General features: G+C 34.7%; 1 protein-coding gene across 1 annotated transcript in view; it reads right to left on the reverse strand.

Annotated features, from left to right (window-relative positions):
- Window positions 1-18,051: 18,051 nt before the first annotated feature.
- The window catches only part of LOC148657544 (cadherin-12-like), a 140,106-nt gene continuing 131,024 nt past the window's right edge, over window positions 18,052-27,133 (reverse strand). The window contains exon 12 of the mRNA XM_088643968.1: window positions 18,052-19,244. Coding sequence (XP_088500094.1) covers window positions 18,742-19,244 — 503 coding nt within the window. The 3' untranslated portion in view covers window positions 18,052-18,741. The remainder of the gene's footprint in view (window positions 19,245-27,133) is intronic.

The raw sequence follows: 27,133 nt of genomic DNA on the forward strand, positions 1-27,133 counted from the left end.
ATTACAAATAAATGTAATTATTTTTTTTACTACTTAATCAACTACAACTACAACAGATTTGTGATATTTTTATATAATAAAATCTATCAAGCTTTGCTTTCCAGTTTCCTTATAGTCTCCATTTTCTATACTGCACACAAAATATCACTTTTGTTATCAATTTCATTTCTTAGCTGTACCAACATCTGCATTTTTCCCATTTTTCCCATCTTTGCAAAGCAGTTTACATCTTTGCCACTTTTCCATGGCAGGGCAGTTTCCTCATCAACCAATTCATAAAATTCATTCTGATGCAGTCATCTTATTCTTGTTGAATTACTCTCATTAGGCATTTTTATTTAATCCATTTTACCCACTATGTTTCTTTGTCTCTCTTTTTGTAAACATTTATATTCTTTGGGAATCTCTTCTGCTTTACAGGTATCCAGTCTCAAACTTTTTATTTTAAAACTGGATCACTGATTCTCCACACAATATGATCTCATTGTAGCAGATTATTTAGGTTGTTAAGCTTTCATGACTCCTACATTTACACATTGCTAAGCTTCCACACTTCATATCATTTACACATTGATCAATATTTTCAACAGAAAATTACACTCATGAAGAATATGTAGCCCAATAAAGGATTATGCAGTAAAAATACCCAGTAAATGACAGGGTAACAAAAAACACCTTGATTGACATGGACAGGACAGTGAGAAGGGAGTAAAAAAGAGCAGGAGACATTTTAAGACAGACTGTATGATAAAAATATAAAATACAAAAATGTGGTCTATTCTTAAACTACCCTGTCTTCTTTAAAATTTCTTGTGAATAATTTATAGTACCATCATTACGCTTTGACAGATGTTTAAGATTTCTCTCCAGAAAATGCATGCTTTTGCAGAAATAATCTTTTGTGGACCATGATTCACAACATCTGTTCATATTTCTATAGATATCTTTGATGTAACACCATAAAAAAGTCCAAAACAGTCATTTTCAAAACACATTTATGCAATATGAACATATTCTTTATGCATTTACTTGTGTTAAAAGATTTTATTTTAATTTATGGGAAATCTAATTTAGTACTATAGGATTTAAACATTTTAAGAAATGCTTTTAAAGAAATTATTTCAAGTTCTTTAAAAACAACCTTATTTATATAATATTTCACTTCACACATTTTATTTGTGTTTATGTTTCGAGTAAAATGCATCTTAATAACACAGTTTTTATCACTTTCATTCTCACAATTTGTTCACACAGCTATTTCACACAGCTTTCTAGAATTATTAATAATAGATGGTAATTCCATTACCGATAGCTAAGATCCTGAGTATGAATTTATTTTAGAAAACTTAATATAATATCTAGCTTGACAGTTTTCGATCTCTATGCTTTGTGCTTGAGCAAAAGTAGAGGTTTAGTTTAAAATGTTTTTGTATGAGAGAGCTAGAGGAGAGAAGTTAACAGAATGACCTGACCAGTTTGTCAATGGTGATTGGTGACCGTATACATAAAACAGCTGAATTCCTAATATATCTGATGTGTTTTTTTTCCATAACACAGTTAACCTGACAGAACAACACAGAATGATATTTCTTACCAAATGGAATATTTAAGAAATTAATTTCTACTCTTGCCTTTTTAACAAAGAATTCCATGAATTCTTAATAGCTTCCAATATTTTTAAGCTTCAGATCTGGAAAACATATACAGATGCCTGGCATTTAGAGTAGAAAGTCACTGTGGAGCTCAGCAAGGAGCAAAGCCTTTCTTTTGTTTGGGTTTGTTTTAAGTTGTTCTGTACATAATTTGTAAACTGTTTTGTATTTCATTTCTGCTATTCTGTTTTCTGAGGCAGTGCCTATTTACAAAGACGCAGGATAGTTTGTCTAATAAATCTCTAGAAAAGTGTTGTGCATTATAAGTGTCCATCTATTTAATTTCAGTACACTTCCTTGTTCCCTTGTTCTCTGAGGGTCATGTTGGCAATACATCTAATAAAGATGGCAAGACATCTTTTTGCAAACAAATTCCAATTCCTCCATGTGGATTCCCAAGAATCTCCAAGTCTGCCTACAGAAATAGTGTCTCCAGTAAGTTCTGAATCTGTATATCATAAATGAAAGCCTCTTGGGGGATATTCTTTCCAGGGGTCTTACCCACCTCCTCAGGCTCCTCTCAATCTAAAAGTGTAGTGATTCATCTTTTCTGCTGCTTGTACCTTTGCTCTTGTCCTTTCAGTCATATTACCATATCTGAGTAGGATTAGCTGTCTAGGGAAACATGGCAATAAGCCTGCACCAGCTAAACAGGACTGGTAAACTGAGCCCTTGAATACCTGTGAGATAGCAAAGAGTGGGTTCAGTGTTCCACATTCAGAACTTGTGAATCTTAAATTCAACTAATTGACAGACTCTTCTCTCTTGAGAACTGTGATCCTTCTATAGCTAGAACACACACTCTGGTGCCCCTTCTTTGGAAATGCTGTACCAACCTTCCACATAACATTGAAGATGCACAGCAACCATGACACCCCAAAGTTTTTTAGTGATCATTAAGGTTGTTACCAAATCTGAAGACAAGTTAGTGAGAATTTTTTATTACTGAAAAGTTTAAATCTTTCCCATCTGAATCATACACCAGACATTCCCAGGCAAACCACACCAATCATTTTGGCCTCCACTGTCTATTTTGCACATATAAGGATACAGTATGTACTGTAGGTATTAACAGTTATGCTCCTCATTTTACCGAAATATCCTGAACATATAGCCATTGATCTATTAGACAGATTATAAAACTGTGAAGCCAAAGCACTGCTAAAAGTTTAAAAAAATGTTTATAACATGATAGCCTAATAATTGAGTAACACTTGGCAGAGTTAAAAAATTAAAAGCACAATAAATCAATCAAATACAAATATATATTGACATATTATGCGTTGGCAAAGGTTATTGACATTAACCGGTATAATTGAACATTTCTGCTTAATTATTTCCATTTGTCTCATGGTCCATATCAAATGCACTGACTAAAAAAGGCATGTGAAAAGTTGTGAAAGCTTTGTCAAGTGTTCAGAAGCCTCAAAAGTTCACATGAATCTGATTATTTATTCAGACTGTTTTGCCCATGTAACTTTTTGCACTTGACGACCAACCTTTACAGTCACCAATTTCAATGTAAAAGAGTATGTATAATTGCCATCAGAAAGCTGCTTCTCCCACAATTGATGTTTCAGTTCAAATGCACTAAAATTGTCTATGACTGTCACAAAATTGTTGATCCTTGCACTTCTGTGTTGAACATGTTTAGATGTCAGAAATGGCTAACATAAAAGCAAGGTCATTCAGTCATTCTGTAATTTGGGCACCTGTTTTCCTTTCTGATGCATGAACTTGCCTATCTCTATACACAATTCTAAGAAACATTTAAGCACAGTTCCTTGACTAAACCAACAGATTTCAGTGTGAGATGGCAACCCGAGACTCATTTCCTTCTCATTTAGCAGGTTATCAAATTGACAATGGTTGAGGCCTTTTGTGTGTGTAAAATTCAAAGTTTGGATAACTACTGTACTTCCATGACATTGTTCATTTTCAATGACATAGCACACAATGCCTCTTAGTGAAAAATACAATGAAAACTCAAAAACATCTCTCCTAATGCCACTGTTTTTGAATTTTGCAACAATACCTTCTGAAAATGTTCACTTTGAGCATTTAAGCTTTGAATAAAACAAGTTTAAATAATTTAAAATTGTGTATGAATCATTTTGTAATTTCACAAAATGGGACACCATGGGAAGGGTCTGAATACTTTTGCAATGCACCAAGCTGACTGTTATATTCCTATAAATGTATCCCATAGAGTCATAGCTTATTTCCACCTTCTATAAGTTGTGTTGGGTATTTCATTCTTTAATAAATTCAAAGTTATTTTCAAATGCAACATTACCCATATATACAGTAGTGTAGAAAATATTACTTTGCATATTTCTCCGTTTTGCCTCTCACATTAGACATCCACATAATTGCAATGCAATTGAATGTATTTCTTTTATTTTCACACCACTTACTTTTCCTTTGTCCTGTATGTTGGACTTCGTATTACAATGCTGGTTATATCTTTATATATAATATATATAATTATTATTATGAGGCGGTTACTAAGACTGAAAGCCGCGTCTAAAGGCAGGCAGGTAACCTAAAAGCAGATGCTCTGCGATTTCCGGAGACTGAGATTTCTCCGACAGAAGAAGTTCTGAAAACGCCGGCAGGCAGAACTAAATCCAGGCAGGGGAAAAGACTGGTCACACAGGCAGGAAAATGAGCCACGACGAGGTTTCAGGCAGAGCAGGGTCAAGGCAAGTTCAGGAAATGGGAGTTTGGGGTTGGAAGTCAGGTGCAAGGTTTTTTTCTAGGTTTTGGTCGTAAGAACGGACAGACGCAGAGCAGAGAGGAGCAATCTCTGAGAGCTCAAATGGCAGAGGGTCTACCCCCATGGCAGTTCAGATGTTTTATAGATGGTCAGGATCAATTAGATGAGGAGCCGGCTTGATAGAAGGAGGGGTGAATCGTCACGTGACCCAAGCATGTAATAATTGGAGCTCCATGAAGAATGCGTTAATTTGCGTTCATTTGAGGAACTGCATTCCGCCGTGGCCACCATGGGATGTGAACCGCTGCCTATATGGGCGTGACACGTACAGTATATGCTTGTTTTTAGATTTTGGTATCTTTAAGATTGTTTTTGTTTTGTTTCCATCTTGATTACATGCAAGAACATAATGGTTGCAAAGTGTACAATATATACTACAATATCTAAATGAATTTGAGTGCTGACCTGATAACATAATAATTGGCTGAATCACAAAGGAACAAAATAAAGTACTTTGTTTAGAAGAATCTGCCTCTGCAAGTATTTGACATTGAACAGTGAAGATATCCAGGGGATTTTTATTTAAAGTTTGAAGGGTATTGAGTAAGTCAGCTCAACAGATGAAGCAAGAGGTGGAAATTTAAATTTGACAACAGATTACCTTTACCCTTGGGTAATCATAGTTATAGACAGCTAAGAGTTTATATTTACACAATCTACCACAAACTGTTAAAGATACAAAATACTGGTTTTGTAGCCTTTTCATTTTGGAGTAGATAGTGTGTAAATAAATTAGATTTTCTAAGAAACCTTGAATCAATTCAATTGCAAAGATACAGTTTGAACGGACACATTTAGTGTTAGTAGTGTCTGTCTGTGTAGTCAAAGTGGTTTAACTTGATTTAAGTAAATGCATCTGTCGTTGCAAGTTATCCAGGTTATTTTGAAGATATAATTAACAGTGATAGGACAAATCAAACCTGACTAGCAAAGAGCTATCAAAACAAGTCAAGGATAAATTAGGAGAGTGGCACAGATGAGCAAGTTATTCAGCCCTCTGACTCAAATGAGATCCACAATTAAGAAGTTTAATATGCATCACATCACCCAGACACTAACGAGATTAGACTATTCTTCCAAACTGAGCAACAAGCAGTTAGATTAGTTAGGGGTGCCACTTTGAAGCCAATAGTGTCTCCATAGGTTTGTGAAGTTTTACTTCTGAAATGAGAGTCACTGTTCTTACCTTTATAATATTGAAGTCCCTGCACAAAACTGGCTTATATATAGTACTGTAGGGTAGTGGCAAGAAATACACCTTTACTGATAATATTTACTGTAAATAAATCTCCTATGAGTTTAAGTTACAGAGTAATTTTGTTTGGACTAAGATTCCTTCAGACACACAAAAATATAATACTGTTAATCATTTATTGCAACATATATTTTAATTTTAAACACATTTATTTTTTTCTAGAATGTTAACCAAAATAACATTAACCACTGTAGTGTTAACTGAGGCCACATAGTACTTAGAAGTACTACCCTAGTGTTATAAGTGAGCACCCTTTCCAAACCTTCCTGGAAGGGGAGCGAGTGGTGGTGTAATTCTGCTGGGTTCTCAGCTGCACAAAAAGAAGAGATGGGGGCCCATAACTGATGTAAAGACTTAATCTTTCCATCTATCCATCATCCAACCACTTTATTCAGAACAGGGTTGTTTTAGGAGCCAAAGCGTAACCAGACAAGCAGTGGGCGCAGGGGTAAGATACACCCTGGATGGGACACCAGTCCATTGCAGATAATGGATTAAACATCAGCAAAAACTGCAAAGAAAATCAGAACTAAAATATCAACATGCTCATTGTGAGCATTCAATGTCTGATTAAAATGTTCACTTAGAAATATGTATAAATCATTTATAATACAACAGACAAAATTTGATAGAATCTGTATTACAAATCTTTTAAAAACTAACAACAGTTTCCCAGCTGTATTACATTTATAAATAAAACTTGATAGTATTATTGCAACATCCTTTCTTTGGGGATAGAAGTTCTTTGGGGATGGTATAGAAGTTCATAAATAAAATGTTTTAGTTTTAGTCTTAGTGTGTTAGTGAATTCTGTACTTTATCAGTACTTCCAGTTTATGCGCTAAGATTTTATTGGAGTATTTTTGTCAAACCTCACATTGATATTCCTTTTCAAGTAGTTAATGGAACTGCAGACAATTCTTCTTCCTTTAGCTAAGAAAGAATTCAGAGTTAACATACAGTTTTCTGCCATATTCAGTCATTAGGATATTGTATTGACAGATTGAGAGAAATTTTGTACCAATTGGTCAGACTTTCTCCATGCAGTTATTTTTCATTTGATGTGGATATAGTAGTCCATATAAATGAGAATACCAGTCTCCAACCATCATGAAGGAACACAACCCATTCTGCACCCTTTTCTAAGATGGGTCACATACTTTTACATACAGTATGTTAAATATTATTTGAGGAGCTTCTCAACCATTTTCCTGATACGACCAATATAGCGACCCCAAAATGAAGTAACATTATATATAGTATTAATGGTTTTATTCTTGTGCTTTATTTTAGGCTTAGTTTTAATAACCAATTCTTTTTTAAACAATTGCTGTTGCTATTGCAGGAATTAGACAAAATATAAGAAGCATGTGTTAGTTGTGATCAGTCCTCAGTGTTCATTACAAACATACATTAATTCTTAGGTTAATGTTCCTTAACTGGTGGATTATAATGTCTTACTTTTAAATAACCGCAGGTTTCAATGTTACTATCAGAGCTTGAGAGTGAGTCCATTATTTACATTTTTAGGGATAAGCCATGGTCACATGGGGAAATTCTACTGCATGGCAACTGACAGCCTTTTCCAGCTAGTTCCCTATCTTATGGCAGCAGTCAAAGGGTGACAAATGTAATAGACAAGGCAGAGGCATGCAGCCAGCAAACCAGTAGTTACCAATTAGAAATTGCTTTTATTGCACAGAAATAACCCACAGCAATAACGGAGCTGGATCAGTATTACTATGAGATAAAAATAAGATTGATGTTTTATTTATAAATACTGAAGTAGAAAAATACACTTTTAAAAACTAAAAACAATTTAATTCAAGACTACTTAAAATAATGTATTTGCAGGTTTTCATTAATGGTCAACTTTTTTAGATGCAGGCATATTGTAACTCTGAAGTTTATACTTTTATTCAGGTATACCTATTTTAGGCCTATATAATGTGTGCTTACAGATGAAGATTACATAAAAAATCTTTCAGGTTTAAATGGAACCAAAAATATCCAAATTGTAAAATTCAATTTCTAATGTACCTGTTACATTGTTTGACGAGTAACAGTCTTCATAAAATAGCAAGCCAAAGTTTGAAATGCTTTTCTCTACCTTCCAAAATATTATTCTGTATAATCTTTTACCCAATGTATGGGCATATAAGTGTACGTACTCTATCTTTTCAATATAAAAGATAAAATGTTTGACAAAATGTTTGTCAAAATATTTATTCAATCCATATAAGCTTCACATTTCACATTATTTACATATAGTTTGCTAAATATGCAATATATAAGTAATAATTTAAGAAAAATAAAATAATAAAATCTATTTTTTTTCTAACTTCAAATAGTTTCAAACACAAGGGGTGAAGGAGAAAATCTGTGTCCCAGGGAAACCTAAATATACATACACTGCATACACTACATGAAAATGAAACATACTGTATAAGGTAAATTCTAAAATGACTGGAAATATTCAAGTATGGAAGAATAGTTGCTTTGCACCTGTCAGAGCACAGATCCCCATAACAGAGCACTAGAAGAACGAAAATACATCTATTTCTGCTACATTATGAATAACAGACAAATATTAATATCACTTAATTTGATAAAGCTGTGTGGATGTGTTTTTCCACCAGTTGATATACATACTGTGCCACCTATTTATCTAATAACACCACCTGCAGCATAAGTGTGGTTCTCATTCAACATCGAGTTTGCTTCTGCAATGGATAGGATTTAATTTTAAAAGGTGTACTGTGTGTATGTTTTTAATTTCCCAAAGATAATGACACTCCATCTACACTAGTAGTACTAGTAATGTACATTATAGTACTACTAGTACATTATAGCTCATTTCCATTCATGGTCACTTTTTGTCTTTTTAATCAACTTGAAGACAGCTCGCAAAGTGTTAATAGAAATGGGGGAAAAAAGCTTTAATATCCTGTGATAACATCAATAACAGGAATAAACTGTATTATACTGTATTGTTTTGTTGCATCTTATTTACATGGCTGATTAGTTAAACAACTGCAAAAGTGGCTCAAAGAAGCACACAGTTGAGTCACCATTAAGCAAATCATATAGATTTGATTTAAAGTAGAAAAATTCAAATGTAAAAATTTAAATTTACATCTACTGTACATCTACTTGTTTTTTTTCTGACATGAAAAAACACTGAAGTGCAGCTTCAGATATATGTTCAATAATTAAATGTTTAGCATGCCCAAAAGTAGTTTATTTTCTGAGTTTGCCTTTGATATCTATATCAGTTCTGTGAAAACGGTAGCCCTTGGCACCTAAATAATATCATGAACGTAATTCTTTTCCATTCTGGCAGTGAAATGCTAATCTATGCTTTTCATCACCTCTAGCTTTGATTATTATAATTCACTGTAATCTATCTTGCCTGAATTTTGCTGGCCATATTTCATTTGAATTATGTTTTGGTGTACAGATCATCCACATCAAATACATATTACTTTCACATTTCAGGTTTTTATTTTGGCCTCTGGTCAAGTTCTCAGTCAACTTTTTATTCCTCATTCTCACTCAAAGACAGAAATATATTCACAAAAATAATACCCTTCTTTTCAGAATTCATTTATGTAAAAACTCACTTGGAAGAAGAACTACAATATTTCAGACCAGATTTTATGAACACAAGTCATAATGATCAACAGTAACTGAAATGCTTATAAAAACTTTCATGTATATACAGATGTAGAAAGCACAAAATGTCACTTAGTATACTGAGGTACAGTAGGTGTCACGATTGTAATCCCTCCCCCCTTAAGACCTCTCATTTTAGTTGATTTTGTGTATCTGCTACCTGTTCCAGCCCACCTTAAAAGCCAGATGCTCAATCTGTTCCGGGCTCTGCAGTGCAACACGGACGTCCGGAGGCCCGGAGGCCCACCTCCCACCAAGTTGCCCTATGTCCACTGCTTTAGGGCATAGACCTCTTTTTGGCATCCTGAACCAGCCAAGTCCGGGACTTGGAGCACCTGGTCCCGTTAATTGTTTTTATTCCCCGTCCTTGCACCGGATTCCGGTTTGGCTTTTAACTGTTTTCTTTTAATCTCCTCCTGAATTTGGACTTCGCTCCGGTTTTCTCCCTCCGGACTTCCTCGGATTTGTTCGCCTGGACCACGCCCCCCCAGAGCACCAGTGCACACTTGTCACGCTCCCCTGTTTATCTACTAGCCCAGTTCCTCATCTCCTCTCCATGTCTGTTCACTCCCTTCCGGATTCTGCTGTCTGCACAGGATCCTGAAAAATGCTTCATAACAGCAGGTACTGCAGTGTCATGGACTTCAGCGTGTCATTACTTTTTTTTGAATACTCTGATGCAGGACTGCACAACTCTGTAAAACTGCCAGGTGGTGCAGTGAATCCTTAAAGTACCACAGCTACATGTGATTGTCAGACATATCAATACAGCATTAAACCTTTCTTAAAAAATTGATGGATAGATTAAGTTTAAAAATATTTCTGCATCAATTTGTAACTTGGACTTTTAGAAACATATAGAAATGACCAAACTATTTTTGGGAGTTCAGTAAGTCATCCCACTGTTATGAAATTTCTATATTATTGTCTGGTCAATGTATTCATTGTTAGTGAATTTCCTCCTTTTACAGGCCAGACTGCAGAATTCTTTCAAGTAATTTGGCACTGAAGAGGCAAATGCTAGAATTTAGGAAAGGTAGATCATAGCCACGGAAATATTTATTACTTTTGTGGTATCCATCAGGCAAAGTGGTACAGGGAGAAAGGTTCCCCTTGGTTTAGCATCAATTTTCTCCAGGGTAGATTATTTTATGTGAAAAACATTACGATTTTTCTCTGTGGTACATTTTTTTTTAGGGTTAGGATCAGTTTATTCTGTCTGTAAAAGCCCAGGCACTCAGTTCTTGTAAATAATAGTAGTATATGCTGTATGTTTGTGTCTTTCAGTTAATAATTGTAAATAAATATGTGAATGTCTTTTCTGGTACACCGCAAAGGGCAGCCTGTTTTGTTGACTGTAGTGTTGCTTTTTGCTGATATCAGATAGATATAAGATTAACTGTAAGGATTTTTATTAGATGTATAAGGGGTGTTTATCATTATGGAAAACACAATGAGAGTACATTATCTTTTGAAATTTCATTAACCTTTCTAAATTTTATTTCATGACATAATTACCAGACTTACACATAGCCTACCTAGTTCTAACCTAGTTTTGAAGGGGAATTATAGAATTATTGAAAATGTAAAGGCTATATAGAAAGGTCATCAATGTATGATTATGTGTATTATGTGCAGATCTATGCCAGCTGTATACATATTCCAATACAAAATTAATAAATGAATGTCTTCAATTATTTTAATAAGCAGTCTCATTCATTTCCAGAAGAATTCAGAAAATATTATATGCAGTCCTTTCCAATATCCTAACCGGGTAGAGAAAGAGACTTATTCAGACTGTAACCAATACTTAATCAATGAGTTAAATATACAATTGAACTAGTTTGAATAAAAGGTAATCTTTTCTGATAATTCATATATTTTGATTTAGACTGTACCTTTTAGGTTTTGCTATTGGCATGACATTTAAAAAAATCAAAATAAACATCATTTAGTAAATTTTTTAAACAAAGTTTTAATTGTTTAAAATGCATAGCTCACTCACCAATATTAAAATCTGTAAAATGCATTTTGCATTTCAAATGGAGATGATTATGGGCTGTTTTATCAGACAGTGTCTATGTAAACAGTTATTATTTTTGCAACCTGTTTTTATTTTTCCAGCTAGCTTCCACTCCCTGTCCCTAACAAAATAGGATACTACACTATATACCAAAGTTATTTCATGCAAATTTGGCAATTACATGACTAATCATGATCAAATGGGATTGATTAGAACCTTGCTAGCTGCAGAAAATGTTAGATATTTCCTTCTATTATTCAAGGATACAAAAAAACCCGTTACAAACCTTTCTCTAGGTGCTGAAAAGGCATTTTATATGGAGAATCAGACAATCTTGGGTTGCTGTTTGTTTTGAACATATGGGTTTAGGGACTGAATTAAATAAAATCCTAAGAAATAGTGCATCCTCCTCAGCAATAGTGTTCTATACCCTCAGGCACCAAGTGTTCTCTGCATTTGTTAAATGTATCTATTCTCACCTCTGCTGTTTGACATTTCATTAGAGCATCTCACAAAAAACACTATGCTGATCTGACACTTTTGTCCCTATCAGTATTAATAATAAACAAAATGACATTGCATTATATGATGATACTATACAGTTAATTTTTGTTATATTTCTCAAAGGCTCCCTCTACTTGATCTTTTGAACATTTTTCAACATGTTTTTGGGGTATAACATTAAAATATGTCTGAGTCTGCCCACCTGTCTTTAAATATTTCACTGACAAGTATGACTTGACCTGTAAAAACACAAATTATGAATTACTTTAAATGTATCAGTGTTGAAATCTGCCCATCTGTACACACTACTGTGCTGACTAATTTCAATACCATGCTTCGAAAAGCAAAAAAAGAATGTAATAGATGGATGCTCCTCCCCAATTTGCCTCTGACTTGGATTTCTGTGATAAAAATTAATGAAAAATACTTTCATTTGTGTGTGATAAATGAATGACACCAGTTTAAGCTCATTACTACATTGTCTCAGTATTAAATTACACTCAATAATCTCAATAGACAATAGACAATAGACACTGCAATAGGGGAAATCCTTGGTTGGACTATCTTTACTGAATCATATTGCACAATTTCACAATTTGGTTTAACATTGATACTTGGTTTACACTGACAACTACACTATCATGTTGTTTTTCTCTCTATATTAGAAGATTTAATGTATTCTGCTATCTATTCTAAACACATTGTGATTTCATCCTATTTTTTTATAAAAAAAGAACTAACCCACTAGAATGGATGACAGGTTGAGGGAGGGGGAACTGTTTACCTCCTGGGAAGAACATTGGAGGTGGTGGGAGGGGGAATGATTTCTATGATCTTTATAGTAAAAATATCATATAAGAACTCCAGATATAAATATATCAGGTCTGTAAGATATAGTCGATTAGTCTGGGCAGCTTGCTCATGCACATTTTGTGTTATTGCTTTTTTACATGTAAAATCACATTCAAGTAGTATTCAACTCCTAAGAAAATGTTTGAAAGTACAAAAGATGACAGCAAGCAGTGTAGAAAGTTCACAGAAATTGATGTACAGCAGATGAGCAGAAATGATGAGCAAAAACACAGAAAAGATGAAAAAATCTGTGTCTTTATAAAATAATAATAAACTTTATTTTATTTTATATATAAAGGGGGATTCTCGATTCTTTATAAAACAACAACAACAATAAGTATGCACAAGATATGCACAATAAGAATACACAATGAGAGGAGACAGTAGATGGGGGTATGGAATACAGTAGGAGTAGAGAGGTAAAGAACAAAACCAGTTAAGTAAAGCCCCCCTAAAGAAGAAGGTTTTGAATCTAGATTTGAAAGAGTTGAGAGAAGGTGATTTTCTTATATCCTTAGGGATAGAGTTCTAGAGTTGTGGAGCATAACAGGAGAAGGCCCTGTCACCCATAGAGTTTAGATGGATTTGGGGGAAAGATAGGAGACCAGAATTAGAAGAGTAAAGGTTGAGAGGTGGGGAGTAGGAAGATCGTAGCTCAGACAGGTACTAAGGTACCAAGCCATACATAACCTTATATGTGAGTATAAGGATTTTGAAGTTGACACGAAACCTGACAGGAAGCCAATGCAAGGACTCCAGGATAGGAGTAATGTAATCACTTGCACTAGACCTACTGTAGTCAGGATCCCGGCTGCTGAATTTTCGACAAACTGGAGTTTGTTCAATATGGATTTAGAAACCCCAGCAGGTAGAGCATTACAGTAGTGAGTCTGGGGGAAGACAAATGTGTTGATCAGCAACAGTTAGCAATAATTTAGGATGTAGTCTAGCAATATTTTAGAGGTGAAAGAAAGATGTTCTGACAATATGTTGCACATATTCACATATGTTAAGCCTGAATCAAATATCACCCCTATGTTTTTCAATTTAGCCTGAATGTCAAGTACAGTACCATCCACAGATAGGGTTACAGCATTGTCTTTACAGATTTGATGGGGGGTGCCAATAAGCGTTACTTCAGTCACAGTTGTCACAGTTTAGATTAGGGACATTTTGAGTCATCCATGTTTTATGGCAGAGATGCAATTAGAGAGAATAGAGAGATTCACATCAGTGTCAGGTTTGGTATAGATGTAGATTTGATTATTGTCAGCATATAAATGATAGTTGAGGCCATGTGATCTTAAAAGGTGACCAAGTGGAAACATTCAGATGCTAAAAAGTAGGGGGCCAAGTATCAAGCCCTGAAGAACACCAGACTTAACAAGACCAATTTCAGACCTATACCCATTAAGAGAGAAAAAGTGACAGTGTTCAGTGAGGTAAGACTTGAACCATTTGAGAGCAGAGTCAGAAACTCCAAACAATGTCTCAAGATGAGAAAGTAAGATGTCGTGGTCAACAGTGTCAAAAGCAGCACTGAGATCAAGAAGGATGAGTATAGAAAGAGAACCAGAATCAGAAGCTATTAGAAGATTGTTAGTGACTTTGACCGGGGCAGTTCTGTGCTGTGAAGCTGTCGGAAACCAAATTGGAGGGGTTTGAAAAGGTTATTTGCAATGAGGTGTTTATTTAACTGGAATGTAACAGCATGTTCTAGAAATTTTGCAAGAAAGGATAAGTTGGAGATGGGGCGAAAAATTGTTTAGATTGTCCAGAGCCATGTTTGGCTTTTTTGGCATGGGGCTTTTTTGGCAGGCTTTTACAGAGAGTCTGTCAGGTGACTGTATCAGAAATTCTTTAGGATTTTGCTAGATATAAACATCTTATGTCTGAAACACCACTGATAAAACAATAATAGACAAATAAATATTGAAATCTAAATTTAAGCATTCTTAAGAAAAGCTGAGAAGATACTTAAAAAGTGACATTAAAAATGCTAGCAAATGATCAGATTTATCACAAGATTTTACTTCATACTGAAGTTTTGAAGTAAGTACTGTACATACTGTACCCCTGCAGTTTTTCTATGAGCACTGTAAATAACCATAAAAATATTACATTATACCTCAAAATTGTCCTGCTTTTCACAGTAAATATCTGTTCTTGGTATGTTATATCTTAAATAATGTTGCAGTATATTCTCTATTTTGCAGTAGAAACTATTTATATTGTAACTGCTATATTGATCATTTCATTTACCCAGGGCCAGATGTATGAGACCCTGTCACAATGTAATTCAGGAAATTTCTTTATTAAAATAAACTGAAGCAGCGTTGAAAATATTGGAATACAGCAACCATTTTTTTTTCTATTCATCAACCTGATAAGATATAGTCCCCCATGAGAATGTTTTTGTGCAAGCCACCTTGGGTTTTAGAATTATTGTTTTCTACACAAATATATTTTTAAAAAATATATAATATTTAATTTCTACAAAGTACCACCATGAGAACTGTGTGTTTGTATATTCCCCAGTGTTAAATATGAAATTACACAAACATTTTGCTTTAAAAATGGGTAAGTTCCAAACTTAATCAGCTGTAGTAAACAGAGAATCCACAGTCTAACCTGAAAGTGAATTGTTATTCAGTTTGGTAACTTTGCTGACACATTCTTAGTTAAGGAATCCTGGAGAAGTCTATTAAGAATTCTAACAGACCAAGGGATTATTTACCCTTTTTGTTATTGTGAACTAATATAGCTGGATTTATGAACACCTTTTAAGATTTGTAAATACTGTTCACTATCTATGCATAACATCATATTTACTGTTTAAATACTATTATAAAATTCAAGAACTTCATTTAAATTTCTATGTCAAATACGAAAAACAAGGTTTACATTAGGGGACTAAATATATTATCTAGCCTGTTAGCTTGAGAAGGATTTTTTAACAAAAGACAGCATTGTTAATAAATATTACATCATGAACAGAAAACCTCCCTGACACTGCTTAATTGAGTAAAGTACTCCATCTGCAGGTCACCTGTCATAAACTGTGATTCACCAATGAGGAACCTACCAAATGGGATTAGCACTACAAATGATGATGTCATTAACAATCAATCAACTGAGAGTCTCCCCCATGACAACACAACTTCACAAGTAGTTCTGCACAGCTCTCACTCTAGGCTCTTAGCAACTTAACAACTAACTAATCAGATGACTGCAACCCCTGTTATCCAAATCACAACTGGAAAAAAGTTAACTGTAAGTAATTGCTGGAATGAGAGACCATACATAAACTGAAGTCCGTCCAAGAGAAGTTTTCTAACAAGAGCCTATTATAATTGTGTCAAAATCATTTAGGCTATTGTAGACAATGCTGAATGTAAAAGACTGTTCAGCATAGCAGCTATAAAATGTAGTGGAACAGATTTTTTAAGTTTCTCCCCATTATATTTTAATTTGGAGACCTTCTCATGTTTTAAGATTTTATGCACCTTCCAGGAAAGCCAATTTTAGAACAAAGCTGAGCTTGGAATCCTCTCCATTTAATGAAGTGAGGCTAAGAAGATTCTCCTGATTGATTGATTCCTAGTACCCATAAAGTACTCTCTGAGTTTACTGTCTCAATTTTAATAGTTTTAGTAAATTCAAATGATCCAATTACTAGAATACTGTCCTTCATTTTTGGACACAGCATTTTCTAGTGAACAAATTGAAAGATTCTTAGATATATATATGTATGTATAAATTGCTCTTATACAAATGTTTAAAGAAGAAAAAAAATATTACTATCTAAAAATTCCTGAAGTGTATGTTCTCTTCATGTTTGCGTGTGTTTCCTCCAGGTGTTCCAGTTTCCTCTTACAGTCCAAAGATATACAGTACTTGTACATTATTTGGCTTCTGGGAATACTGGCCCCGGAGTGAGCATGTACTGTACATGTTTGTGTCTGTGTGTGCCTTGTGCCGTCCTGTCCAGAGTGTATCCTGCTTTGTGCCTGATGCTTTCTGGGATATGCTCCAGCTCTCCCATGACCTTCCATTGGAATAAGCAGTTAGAAAATGGATGAATGGATGGATTGATAATCTACTGGTCTCTAATGTAGAAAATGATCATGTAAATAGATTAGACATTGGAAAATGTAGAGTTCAATTCCAACCTGAAAAGAAAGAACAAAATGTACAATATTTCAATTGTGAGGAATTCCCAAGATGTATGAATTACTCAAAGATGTAGATGTTTAGTTATATATACACAACATCAAGCTTGCTCACAATATTAAGATTAATGTTGCATTTCTGCTTTATTTCTACTTTTCATCATAAGATTAAACTCTAATCGTTCCTTTTTGCTGTTCACACCCTGCTTCTGCTCCCCACTTGAACCACCTTAAATAAGACAATGGGGTGAGGTCTAACCACAGTACCACAGACCACTTCAGGTCCTTTTGCCACCTACACTGGTTTCATGCCTACTTATGATGATGTAATCATGAACAGGCATGAGGATGTGTATATGTAGCTAATTTAAATATATGATACATGATTACTGCACATACCTAACTTTAATCAGAACTGAGTAAAGGCACATAATGTAGGACAAAAAATAACCATTTTAGATTTTTACTGATTGTTTCTATAAGTAAACAGCATTGTTTTATTTTTTAAAACTTGGTCTTCTATGCTACAAATAAATGCATCAAATCTTTGGTCCTCACAGATTCAAATTAAGCTAATTAAATCAAGATATGTGTTATAATGAGGATACAGTAATAATTGAAAACTAACCTCCTTATGATCATTATGCAAAGTGTTGTAGCCAGTTTTACAGTATGTGTACGTACAGTATATGGTCATGTTACAAAATAGTGTTCTTTGTTTCTAATTGTTGCCTTCTTACTTGGGGCAGTAACCTTGGGATAAAGGATGCTCTCTAATGCGAGAAATTCAATTGTGATTTGGACCGCTCAAGACGTATTGTGTTTTATTGTGAGGGCAACCACCACTTTTTGAAAAGACAGCAGAAACATGCAGACATGTTGATGAATAAGGAGAGAATTCTTCAAAAATGAACTATTCTTCAAAAATGATCTTTAAGAAAATTGAATAATGAATGCATTTACTTATTAGCTTACCTTCGTTTATTAACTTGTTTGCCTGTACTGTATATAATGAAGTGTAAATAAATCTATACATTTATACAGATATTATTTATATGAAAATAATCGGAGGTGGTTGATCAACTTCAAATTGTCTGACAAGCCCCAGAACCAGGTTAATGTCTAAGTCATTCAATATCTTATTCTCTGAGAAGCATTTATTTAAGAGTTACCAAACAAGCTGCACATTGTGTTTAAGAAAAAAAACAGTGTTTATTACATAACCTGAATCTTAATATTTCATGATTAGCCCTAAATTATTTTTACAACAAACAAATACAAGTCTTTACAGCAGGCTCCCTCCCCCCATGATTCAAATATCCTTTGCATGTGAGTTATGGTTAATTACCAAATAAAACCTCAAGTTACTTTAAAAAACAAACAAACAAGCAAATATATATACAGTGCATCCATCTTTGGCCAAATAGGGCCACTTTAATGCCCCCAGAAACATTTTGATTAATAATGTTACCACAGGAAAACATTATTGCTTTTCACAGTTAAACTTTGTTTGATACTATTCCATTTTGGGGGGCTCAAACTTGAAAGAAAATAGATTTTTACTGCGATGGTTTAAAAAAAAGGTTCTTGAGGCACTTTTTTTAAGAACAGTAAAGAGAATTCTTGCATTCTGCCTTTGCCTAGTCTTCATTTCCCCTAGGTCTTACAAACAAAACAGAGCAGAAAATAACAAAACAAAACTATGAATAGTAATTGAAGGCTGGCTTGTTTCCTTTGACTTTCTTTTCTTAAATTTCATTTTGGAAGAGAGTAGGGAAAAATGGGTGCTCGTATAAAATAAATTCTCTTCCAGACCTTTTTTCACAATATTATAGATTGTTTTCCTTTATATCCAGATGTGATTCTTGCTCTCCGAATATCCCTGCTAAAGTTTTAAAACGAGGTCCCCACTCGTTGAGATAATTATAATCCTCATCAGTATCTGCAGTAAGTGACTCAATAGAGCTCAAGGACTCTGCTACTGATCCTTCTCCCTCATATGCGTATGTTGCCAAAGAGTCATATGGAGGTGCAGCAGTATCAAAGTCATTCTCCTGCAGCCGCTGGCAAATGAAATCTCTGATATCTGTGCTGTCCTGAGAAACAGGTAACTTAGGGCAAGGTTCAGTCTCTGGTTTTACGTCTCTTCTACATGTGTTGTCTTTAATCACCTTGGGATTCCTCAATGTGCCAATGTCAAAAGCATGGGTATCTTCTTCACCACCACCTTCATCATCATAATGGATAACATTGTCCCGGATATCTTCTTTTGATGTCATCAAGGTCTCCTTCTTCTTTTGTCTCCTTAGTCCAACATAAAGTACCACAATCACTGCAAATAAACAAAACAATAATTGAATTGTATAATTGAACATTAATATAATAATTTATCATAATAATTTAATAATATGAAAGAAAATATTAAACACTTGTAAAAGGCATATACTAACTACATGCCATATTTAAATTTTAGAAATATAAAGATGTTTGTGCAAATACATGTCATGCATGTATATATAAATATATACTGTTTGGTTTTGACATGTTGAACCAATATTGATAAAGCCTGCTGGTGCTATGTAATGTTAAAATTGAGATTTGTTATTCAAATTCATCTGAAGTTTTTCAATAAAATGTCAAGCAGTTTTAGTATTTGATATTAAAACAGGGACCTATATGAAAACTTGTGTATTGGGTGCTTGGGGATTGTTTACAGATATTGGTTATATTCACGTATGATTTCCACCTACTCAATTAACTTTACTTTTCAGTTCAATATTAAAAAAAAATGTGCCTGAAGAAATCTGTAAATGCATTGTTTCTACCGAATGGCTTACTCTACAATTCAAATTTGTATCTTGAGAGCACTATTGCAATGATTTAGGTTGTTTTCGTTGAAAGGATGAAAGACAATATCAGATTGCTTTTACCTTACTAATCCTGGCAACTGGGAACAAGAATGCTAGGAAGTCAAATATAGTTTTATGCTTTCTTCTTTTAGAAAATCATCATAAGTAATATTTCATAACAAATAATGAAATTAAAAAGTGAAGTAAATAATCAAAATAATATATTAAATGTCCTATTTTTGTTTAAAAGTGTAATAAAGAATGTTTTGCATGAATTCTTTGTCATCATTTGTACACAGGATAAAGATAATTGCTCAAAATGTTAGGTGTTTTCTAAACCGTTTTCCAAAATGCACTCAACAATATTGAATAGCATCTGTTTTAGAACATTTGTTCCAAACCCTGGTCTTGGAGGAAACTTCAGTGATAATTGATTACTTAACTGATATGCCTGCTAGACCTTTAGTAATTTATATTTTTATTTAACTTGTTTCTTCATTCAGTCCAGAGTGTAAAAAAACACAATACTTCAAAGGTTCTGTTTCCATCAACTTCAATATACACAACTTCACACATCTTGTCCTCAACTTGTTTGCCATCATTCCTGACTAAACAGCTTTTACTATATGATGAATTGATGATGAATAGACACAGGTGGGAATGACATTGTATCAGAAAAAAGAGGTCCAGTTAGTTACATTTCACACAACATGCCACAATAAGGATTCTGATTCTGAAACTCCCCAAAATTACCTTCGAGTTTTAAGTGCTGCTGGCAAACTTGCAAATATCCGGCAAATAGAAAACTGAAATCAATGGGCCTGTTATAAATTTGGCTGGAGCAAAAAACAGAAGATGCTGTGTTTCCTCAGACCCAGAGTTGTGAACATCTGTCTTGGAGCAAAGAATAAAACTAAATGCAAATCTCATTTAATTTAATCATAGAAAAAAATGACATTTGCTTTATTTTGTTTACTGTACTTCCTGAGATAAGCAGAATTTTTTAGATCAATACCAATACTAATTTTCAGACCTTATTGTACTGATATTACTGTACTGATGTGATTATGTTACACTTATTTTATGGTAAAATAATTATTATACGTCTTTCCCATGTACTAGAAAACATTTTTGTTTTAAAGAAAATTTAACTTGCATGAAAACTGCACTCTTCCTCAAAGTCCCTTGAAAGTATTAAGAAACGCTGCCTAGGAAGTAGTGGATAACCTTGACATAATCATGCCCCTTGGGGTACAATGTAAACTGTTATCTAGGATAAGTGACAGGAGAATTTCATATATAGTATAAGAAAAAAAATATTAGACTGTTTCCAAAATACATGCTAATTAAGTATCATGAAAATCTTAAGATATATTTTTTTTAATTGTTTTATATTATTCAAGATGAATATCTCTAAAATATCTTTAAAGGAGAAAATCATGTGGGGAACTGGAGAGGAAAAATCAGGGAATGGCTCGATACAGAAAAGACTGAACACGCAAACTTAAAATGTCACAGACGTGTATGTTTAAGAAGCAGGAAAGCAAAAGCATCCCTATAAAATAAATTCTCTGCACGAATTAAATGAGCATCCATCCATCCATTTTCTAACTACTTCTTCCAAATCAGGGTCACAGGAGAGCTGGAGCCTATCCCAGCAAGAAATGGGTGCAAGGCAGGGTACACCCCAGATGGGACGCCAGTCTATCGCATGGCAAGCACAGACACAATTACACACACTCACACCAGGGACAATTTTACCAGAACCCAAATTTACCTCCCAGTATGTCTTTGGATTGTGGGAGGAAACCAGAACGCGCACAGGAAACCAAGTGAATATTGGGCTTTAGTATTGAGAGACAGCAATGCTAACCACTGAATATATATATCTTACAAATGTAATCAAACTGTAACTTTACAACATGAATTGTACATTTGTATTTGCACGCACAAATACAAATAATTTACCAGTCCGTTTTATCATTGTAACAAAAGTGGAGAAAACCTTCTATAAGAAAAACGGACAGTAAAATGACAGGAAATGTGGTATATACTTTTGAGGTAATAAACTAAAAGTTTTTACAAAATGTTTGTATTATATCTTGTTGGCTATGTATTTCTGTACTTATATTTTACTAACTCCGTCTCAGGATGTCTTGTCTCAAAAGATAATATAGCCACACTGTATCTTTACGCATAGCTGGCATAGTTCTCAGGGAAATGACCGAGTGACCCCTCCTGGAACAAATGGTCTATTCAGGTACAAGCAGAAGGGGCTGCTTGTCACGCAAGCCAGCAGTAAAGAAAATATAGGTACTGGTCAGCTTTCTAGAATGACCATATATGACCACAATGAAAGCAGAGATTCATGTGGGAGTGTATTTTGTATCGTTTGTTTCACTGTATAAAAGAGGACTGTAAGCGCTATCTTTTGAATCTTGCATACAAGAGCAAGACTCCCATATGCATATGAAATAAAGACGACTTTCAACACACAATCACTCGGCTGATGTCCTTTGTTTGGCACAACACTTTAAATAACCAGTGTAATATAGTGATTATTAACTTGTGAAGATACTTCTTTATATGAAAGAAAAATTACATATCATGATGTGATTGTTTCCATTCCTTTGTTGCACAATTAGAAAAGGTATGAGAGACTTGATGCTGAAGCTTCCATGTGTCACGGACGTCCAAAGGGACTAACCGTGGGGAGCAGGAGAGCGGAAAAAGACCCATATGCGTAGCGGCGAGCCGGGAAAAAGGCCCGGGCTCATTAGTGCAAAGAGTTCAGGAATGCCGTATAGAAACCTATGCCCTCAGGGAGCGGACGTGGGGCGCCATGGTGCTAGGCGGGTCTCGGGACATCCGAACATCAATGCTGAGCGAGGGCAGAGTGCAAGACCCGGGAAAGAGAGGGACAGGAAGGACAGCAGACCGGAAGCTAGAGACAGGACAGAGAAGGAGCGCCCTCTGGCTGCAGAGGGCGTGACACCATGGAAACTAGGCATTTGTTCTACATTGTAAACAAGCATAATAGTCAATAACATAATAAAATCATGAGCCTTGCCACAAGTAAATGAATGAACACATAAAAAAAATTGTATGTACAGATGCAGCCATTCAAAATGGGTGAGGTATTTCACGGCATACCGCGACACGCCCACCAGGGTATCACGCGGTATCACGTGTGTCACGTGACTAGCTATCCGGCGTCTCCTTGTAAAACCGCCAGGGGGAGCTTAACCTCTCATGTACAGCATTCGAGCCTTTAATTTTGAACTGTGTATTACAGCATGTTAATCATCAGTCATTCAAATGTTGGTATATTTTATGAAAGCAAGATTGCTCAGTTGGACAAAAGTACACAACCTACCTTTATCAGAAATATTTATGAATCAAAGCCTTTACTGAAGATATTACTAATAGTATTAATAATGGATGACTTTGGACAAGCTGTATACTCAAAGTATAATTTCTTTAGCACATTTGTACAAGCACTTGGAATCTGTCCAAGCCATACTTTGTCAGGCATTTTGTTTTACTTCAACGGGCATAAAAACTTCCTTGCTTTTAACAGGGCGTTTCATAATTTCTAACTACGAAAATGATTTAAAATGCGACACCTATCATGAAAAGAAAAAAATACACACCAGTATTCCATTTCTCCCTAAACATTGTAAGCTTCGAAGTCCTTAATTAACGTGATACCGGAGTCAACAAGCATACTTTTAGAATTTGATTAAAAGGGAATATAATATGGAATCGCGTATCTCAAGAATTTAATAACGGTATGATTATATCCGTGTACTGCGGCAGGGCTGTGTAGGGCTGTTTTGCCTGCCTGCTTATGCGAGCTGTCTTGTAGCCTACTGGTCTAGGTGCGTGACTACCAACTGGCAGGTTGTGTGTTCGAATCCAGCTGGTGCTGGACCTTTCAGTTTTATTTATTTATTTTTTAATCGCGTAACATAAACATATTACCGTATGCAAACTGTACTGTATACAATATGTATATGTATATTTAATGTCTTAACTGTGCCCGTTTAAGTATTGAATATTCATATCTAATTTTACCACTGAAGGGAAATCTTAACATAAACATACAGTATATGGCTGGTCGAGGTACTTTAAAGAAAAAAATACACACCAGTATTCCATTTCTCCCTAAACATTGTAAGCTTCGAATGAAACCACTAAATAAAGACATAAATATAGAAATCTTAAGATTTGTTTTATTTAATGTTGGTAGCAGGATGAACTGTCAGAGTGTATATTTTGTCGCAAAGTTGCTACAAGATGTTAACAGTGAAAAAGGTATTTAGAAATGAGTTATTTCAAGATGAAAAAGAAAACATACACGAAACATGGTTTAATTACGACCAGAATCGGTCTTGAGATATTTTTAACTTGATTTACAGTATTTGAGAGGTATGTCTTAACACCGATACTACAGTGCTTAAGTACTGCTCACGTATATGTTTCTAGGTTTATATTATGCATTTCATACGGTCAAATTACTTTTGAGCAACTAATAAGAAGCGCTAAACGGTATGCGTTTTAGTTTCGTTTTGTGCTGGAACCCGTGGATTGATTAGAGATATCAAGTACATACAAGTCATTTTTTAAATGTTGTAGTTCGTCTTGAAAAAATGTTACGAGTACATCATCTATCAACAATTAGGTTCTGTTTCCATATTGCGGATTTTGGTTAGGTACAGTATTATCAAATCCAGTGGCGCTGTGTGTTACTTTACTGAGTCCCAATCTGTGATTGAAACCTGTAAAACCGGTTTAATTCGTCACAGCCAGCACTCTTCAGGTGTGAGGGTCTTCTGCTCAGAATGAAACGCTAAAATGTTTGTGTATATTCTAATGGTAGTGGGGGCAGGGTGTGTGGGAACAGGTTTGTTCTTCACACCTGAAACATTTTCTCTGAAAGGATTTTCTTCGTAGTTTAACCGATCTTGTTACAGCATGTTACAGTTTACTATTATTAACCATATTAATTTTAAGTGCTTAATGTAAAATCTTGTAAAATATATTTTCATTGTTCAAATATACATTAATATACATTAAGTCTGACTATCATATAATAAGTTAAATACAAAACTAAAGAAAAAATAGGGTTAAATATAATTCAAAATATTTTGCTAACAATGTTAACTGTTTATGAATAATAAAATGTATTAACTAAGGAGTAGGATGGCACAGTTGTTAGTATGTTTTTTGTTTTGTTTCTTTTTCATAAATACAACAGTAGTACCTGATGTCTCAGTGGCTTTCAAAATTAAATTATGCATGCAAACCTGTGAACTAGAAAGATAACTAAGATTTTAATACTAATTAAATGACCGCGGGCACTTCCCACCCCCTCTACATTCTCAGAGTAGAACAGACTAACCTTCTAATGAAAGACGGTCCACCCCCCACGGACAGGAAAAGTGCCCACAGGCACTTAAACTTAATATGGTCAGTAACAGTAAACAGTAACATGGTAAGAAGGAGCACGTACAAACGTTTTCAAAATAACCACATGTAAGACTCTGATGCTTAAAATGTTTAGGGAGAAAGTGGAATACTGGTGTGTATTTTTTCTTTAAACTACCAATACCAGCCATATACAGTCTGTAACGTAGGGATTTCTATATGTCTTTATTTAGTGTTTACATTAGTGACAAAGGCTAAACTTTTAGCTTCAGTAACGTGTACATATCTCCCCTTTTTATAAAACGACTTGGTTGAAAACTGTTCCAGAGCCACTGTTGTTTCATCAGTGAAAAGTACATCATGAAATGCCTCTCCCTGTTCAATCCACTGGAAAAAAGAAAAAGAGCATAAAGCTTCTGATGGTCATAAACGATATTCATTTAGGAGCAGCATCAGAGGTATGTTTTTAACTGCACTGCATTGGAGAGAATACCATAGTGTGTTTTTTTTTTACTCCCTGGCGGAAACTGGCTTCCAGAAGAATCAGTATGGCTCAGAGATTAAATAAAACTTCACAGACATTAACGAAGAGCATAACGCGTGTACTGTATACACTGCAAGTACAACCCAACTCTCTGCAGGAGTGCTGGCTGTGACGAATTGAACCGGTTTCACGGGTATTTTCAAAGTAGGAGGCGAGATTTCCAGCGAAAGACACCCCCCCCCCCCCCCCTCAAAAACCCAGTAAATACAGTACTTACTAGTTAAAGGCTAGGCTCCCGACTACGGCGAAAGGAACCCTTCTTTCATTAGAAGACAATGAACATATTTTAGCCCTGAATGAATTAATAGCAAACATGGTTTACATAAAAGACATTTTTCCAAGAAAGTTTAGCCTTTGTCACTAATGAAACCACTAAATAAAGACATAAATAGAAAAATCTTAAGATTTTTAAAATACATGACTTTGCTAAAATTTATTTGAAAATAAAAACAATTACAACCGCCAGGGGAGAGAGAGAACAGGGGAGGGATGTTGGTTTTGCATAAGGGGCTATGGAAAGTAGGTATGTTTGGGAATGTGTAGTTACATGTTCTGGCTGTTTGTGAATTATCGTTGTTGAGTATGGAGTGTTGAGGTATTGATTTTGTGTAATGCTTTATGTTGAAAATTGAGGTGGATTTTGTTTATGATAAACAGGATAAACTGGGATGGGAGGAAGGTTTGGTTTTGCATAAGGGGCGGGATTATGATAATTGGAGGACTTTGCGAGTGTAAAATGGTTTGATTATTTGATTTTGTATTGTGGTTGTTATCTATGTTTTTGGTTGGTATTATGTTTATATGGTTGTTTTTGTTGGTTGGATGTGATTATGGTTATTAATAATACGATCTATAGTTGAAATCTGAGCCTAAATAAAAAGAAAAAGCAAGTGATTAGGTTTATGAGCAATCTAATTACTTATTCGTTTAAAAAGCTATATAAAATAAAGTTTATTATTAATTTGCTGGACAGAGCGGTGAACATTATTATGCATAAGACAAAGATAACGATCCTGATCAGTTTAGAAATCTGTGTACGCTGTAAGGTTTTTACTTCTTAAACTTTTAAAATACACGTTTTGAATAGAAAGAAATCCTCTTCCTGGTATAGCAAACCAGCACGTCTTTTTTCTCCAATCAGAGGGGTGTCAGATGGTATCAGCCAATCACCATTCTGCGTTGGGTAGCAACGGGTGACTGTTCTCAGGCGGAAGATGTAAACAGCTTAATGTTCGTGTTAAATATTTTTTTTTAATTAAAATTAATTCTATACAGCAATCGCATATTTGGGTACCGTTTCATAAAACTTTCATGCTTAAAATGTTTAGGGAGAAATGGAAGACTGGTGTGTATTTTTTCTTTAAACTACCAAGACCAGCCATACACAGTACAGTTTAC

This window comes from Lepisosteus platostomus, chromosome 8 (assembly GCF_059453375.1).
Source record: "Lepisosteus platostomus isolate fLepPlt1 chromosome 8, fLepPlt1.hap1, whole genome shotgun sequence".
NCBI lineage: Eukaryota > Metazoa > Chordata > Actinopteri > Semionotiformes > Lepisosteidae > Lepisosteus > Lepisosteus platostomus.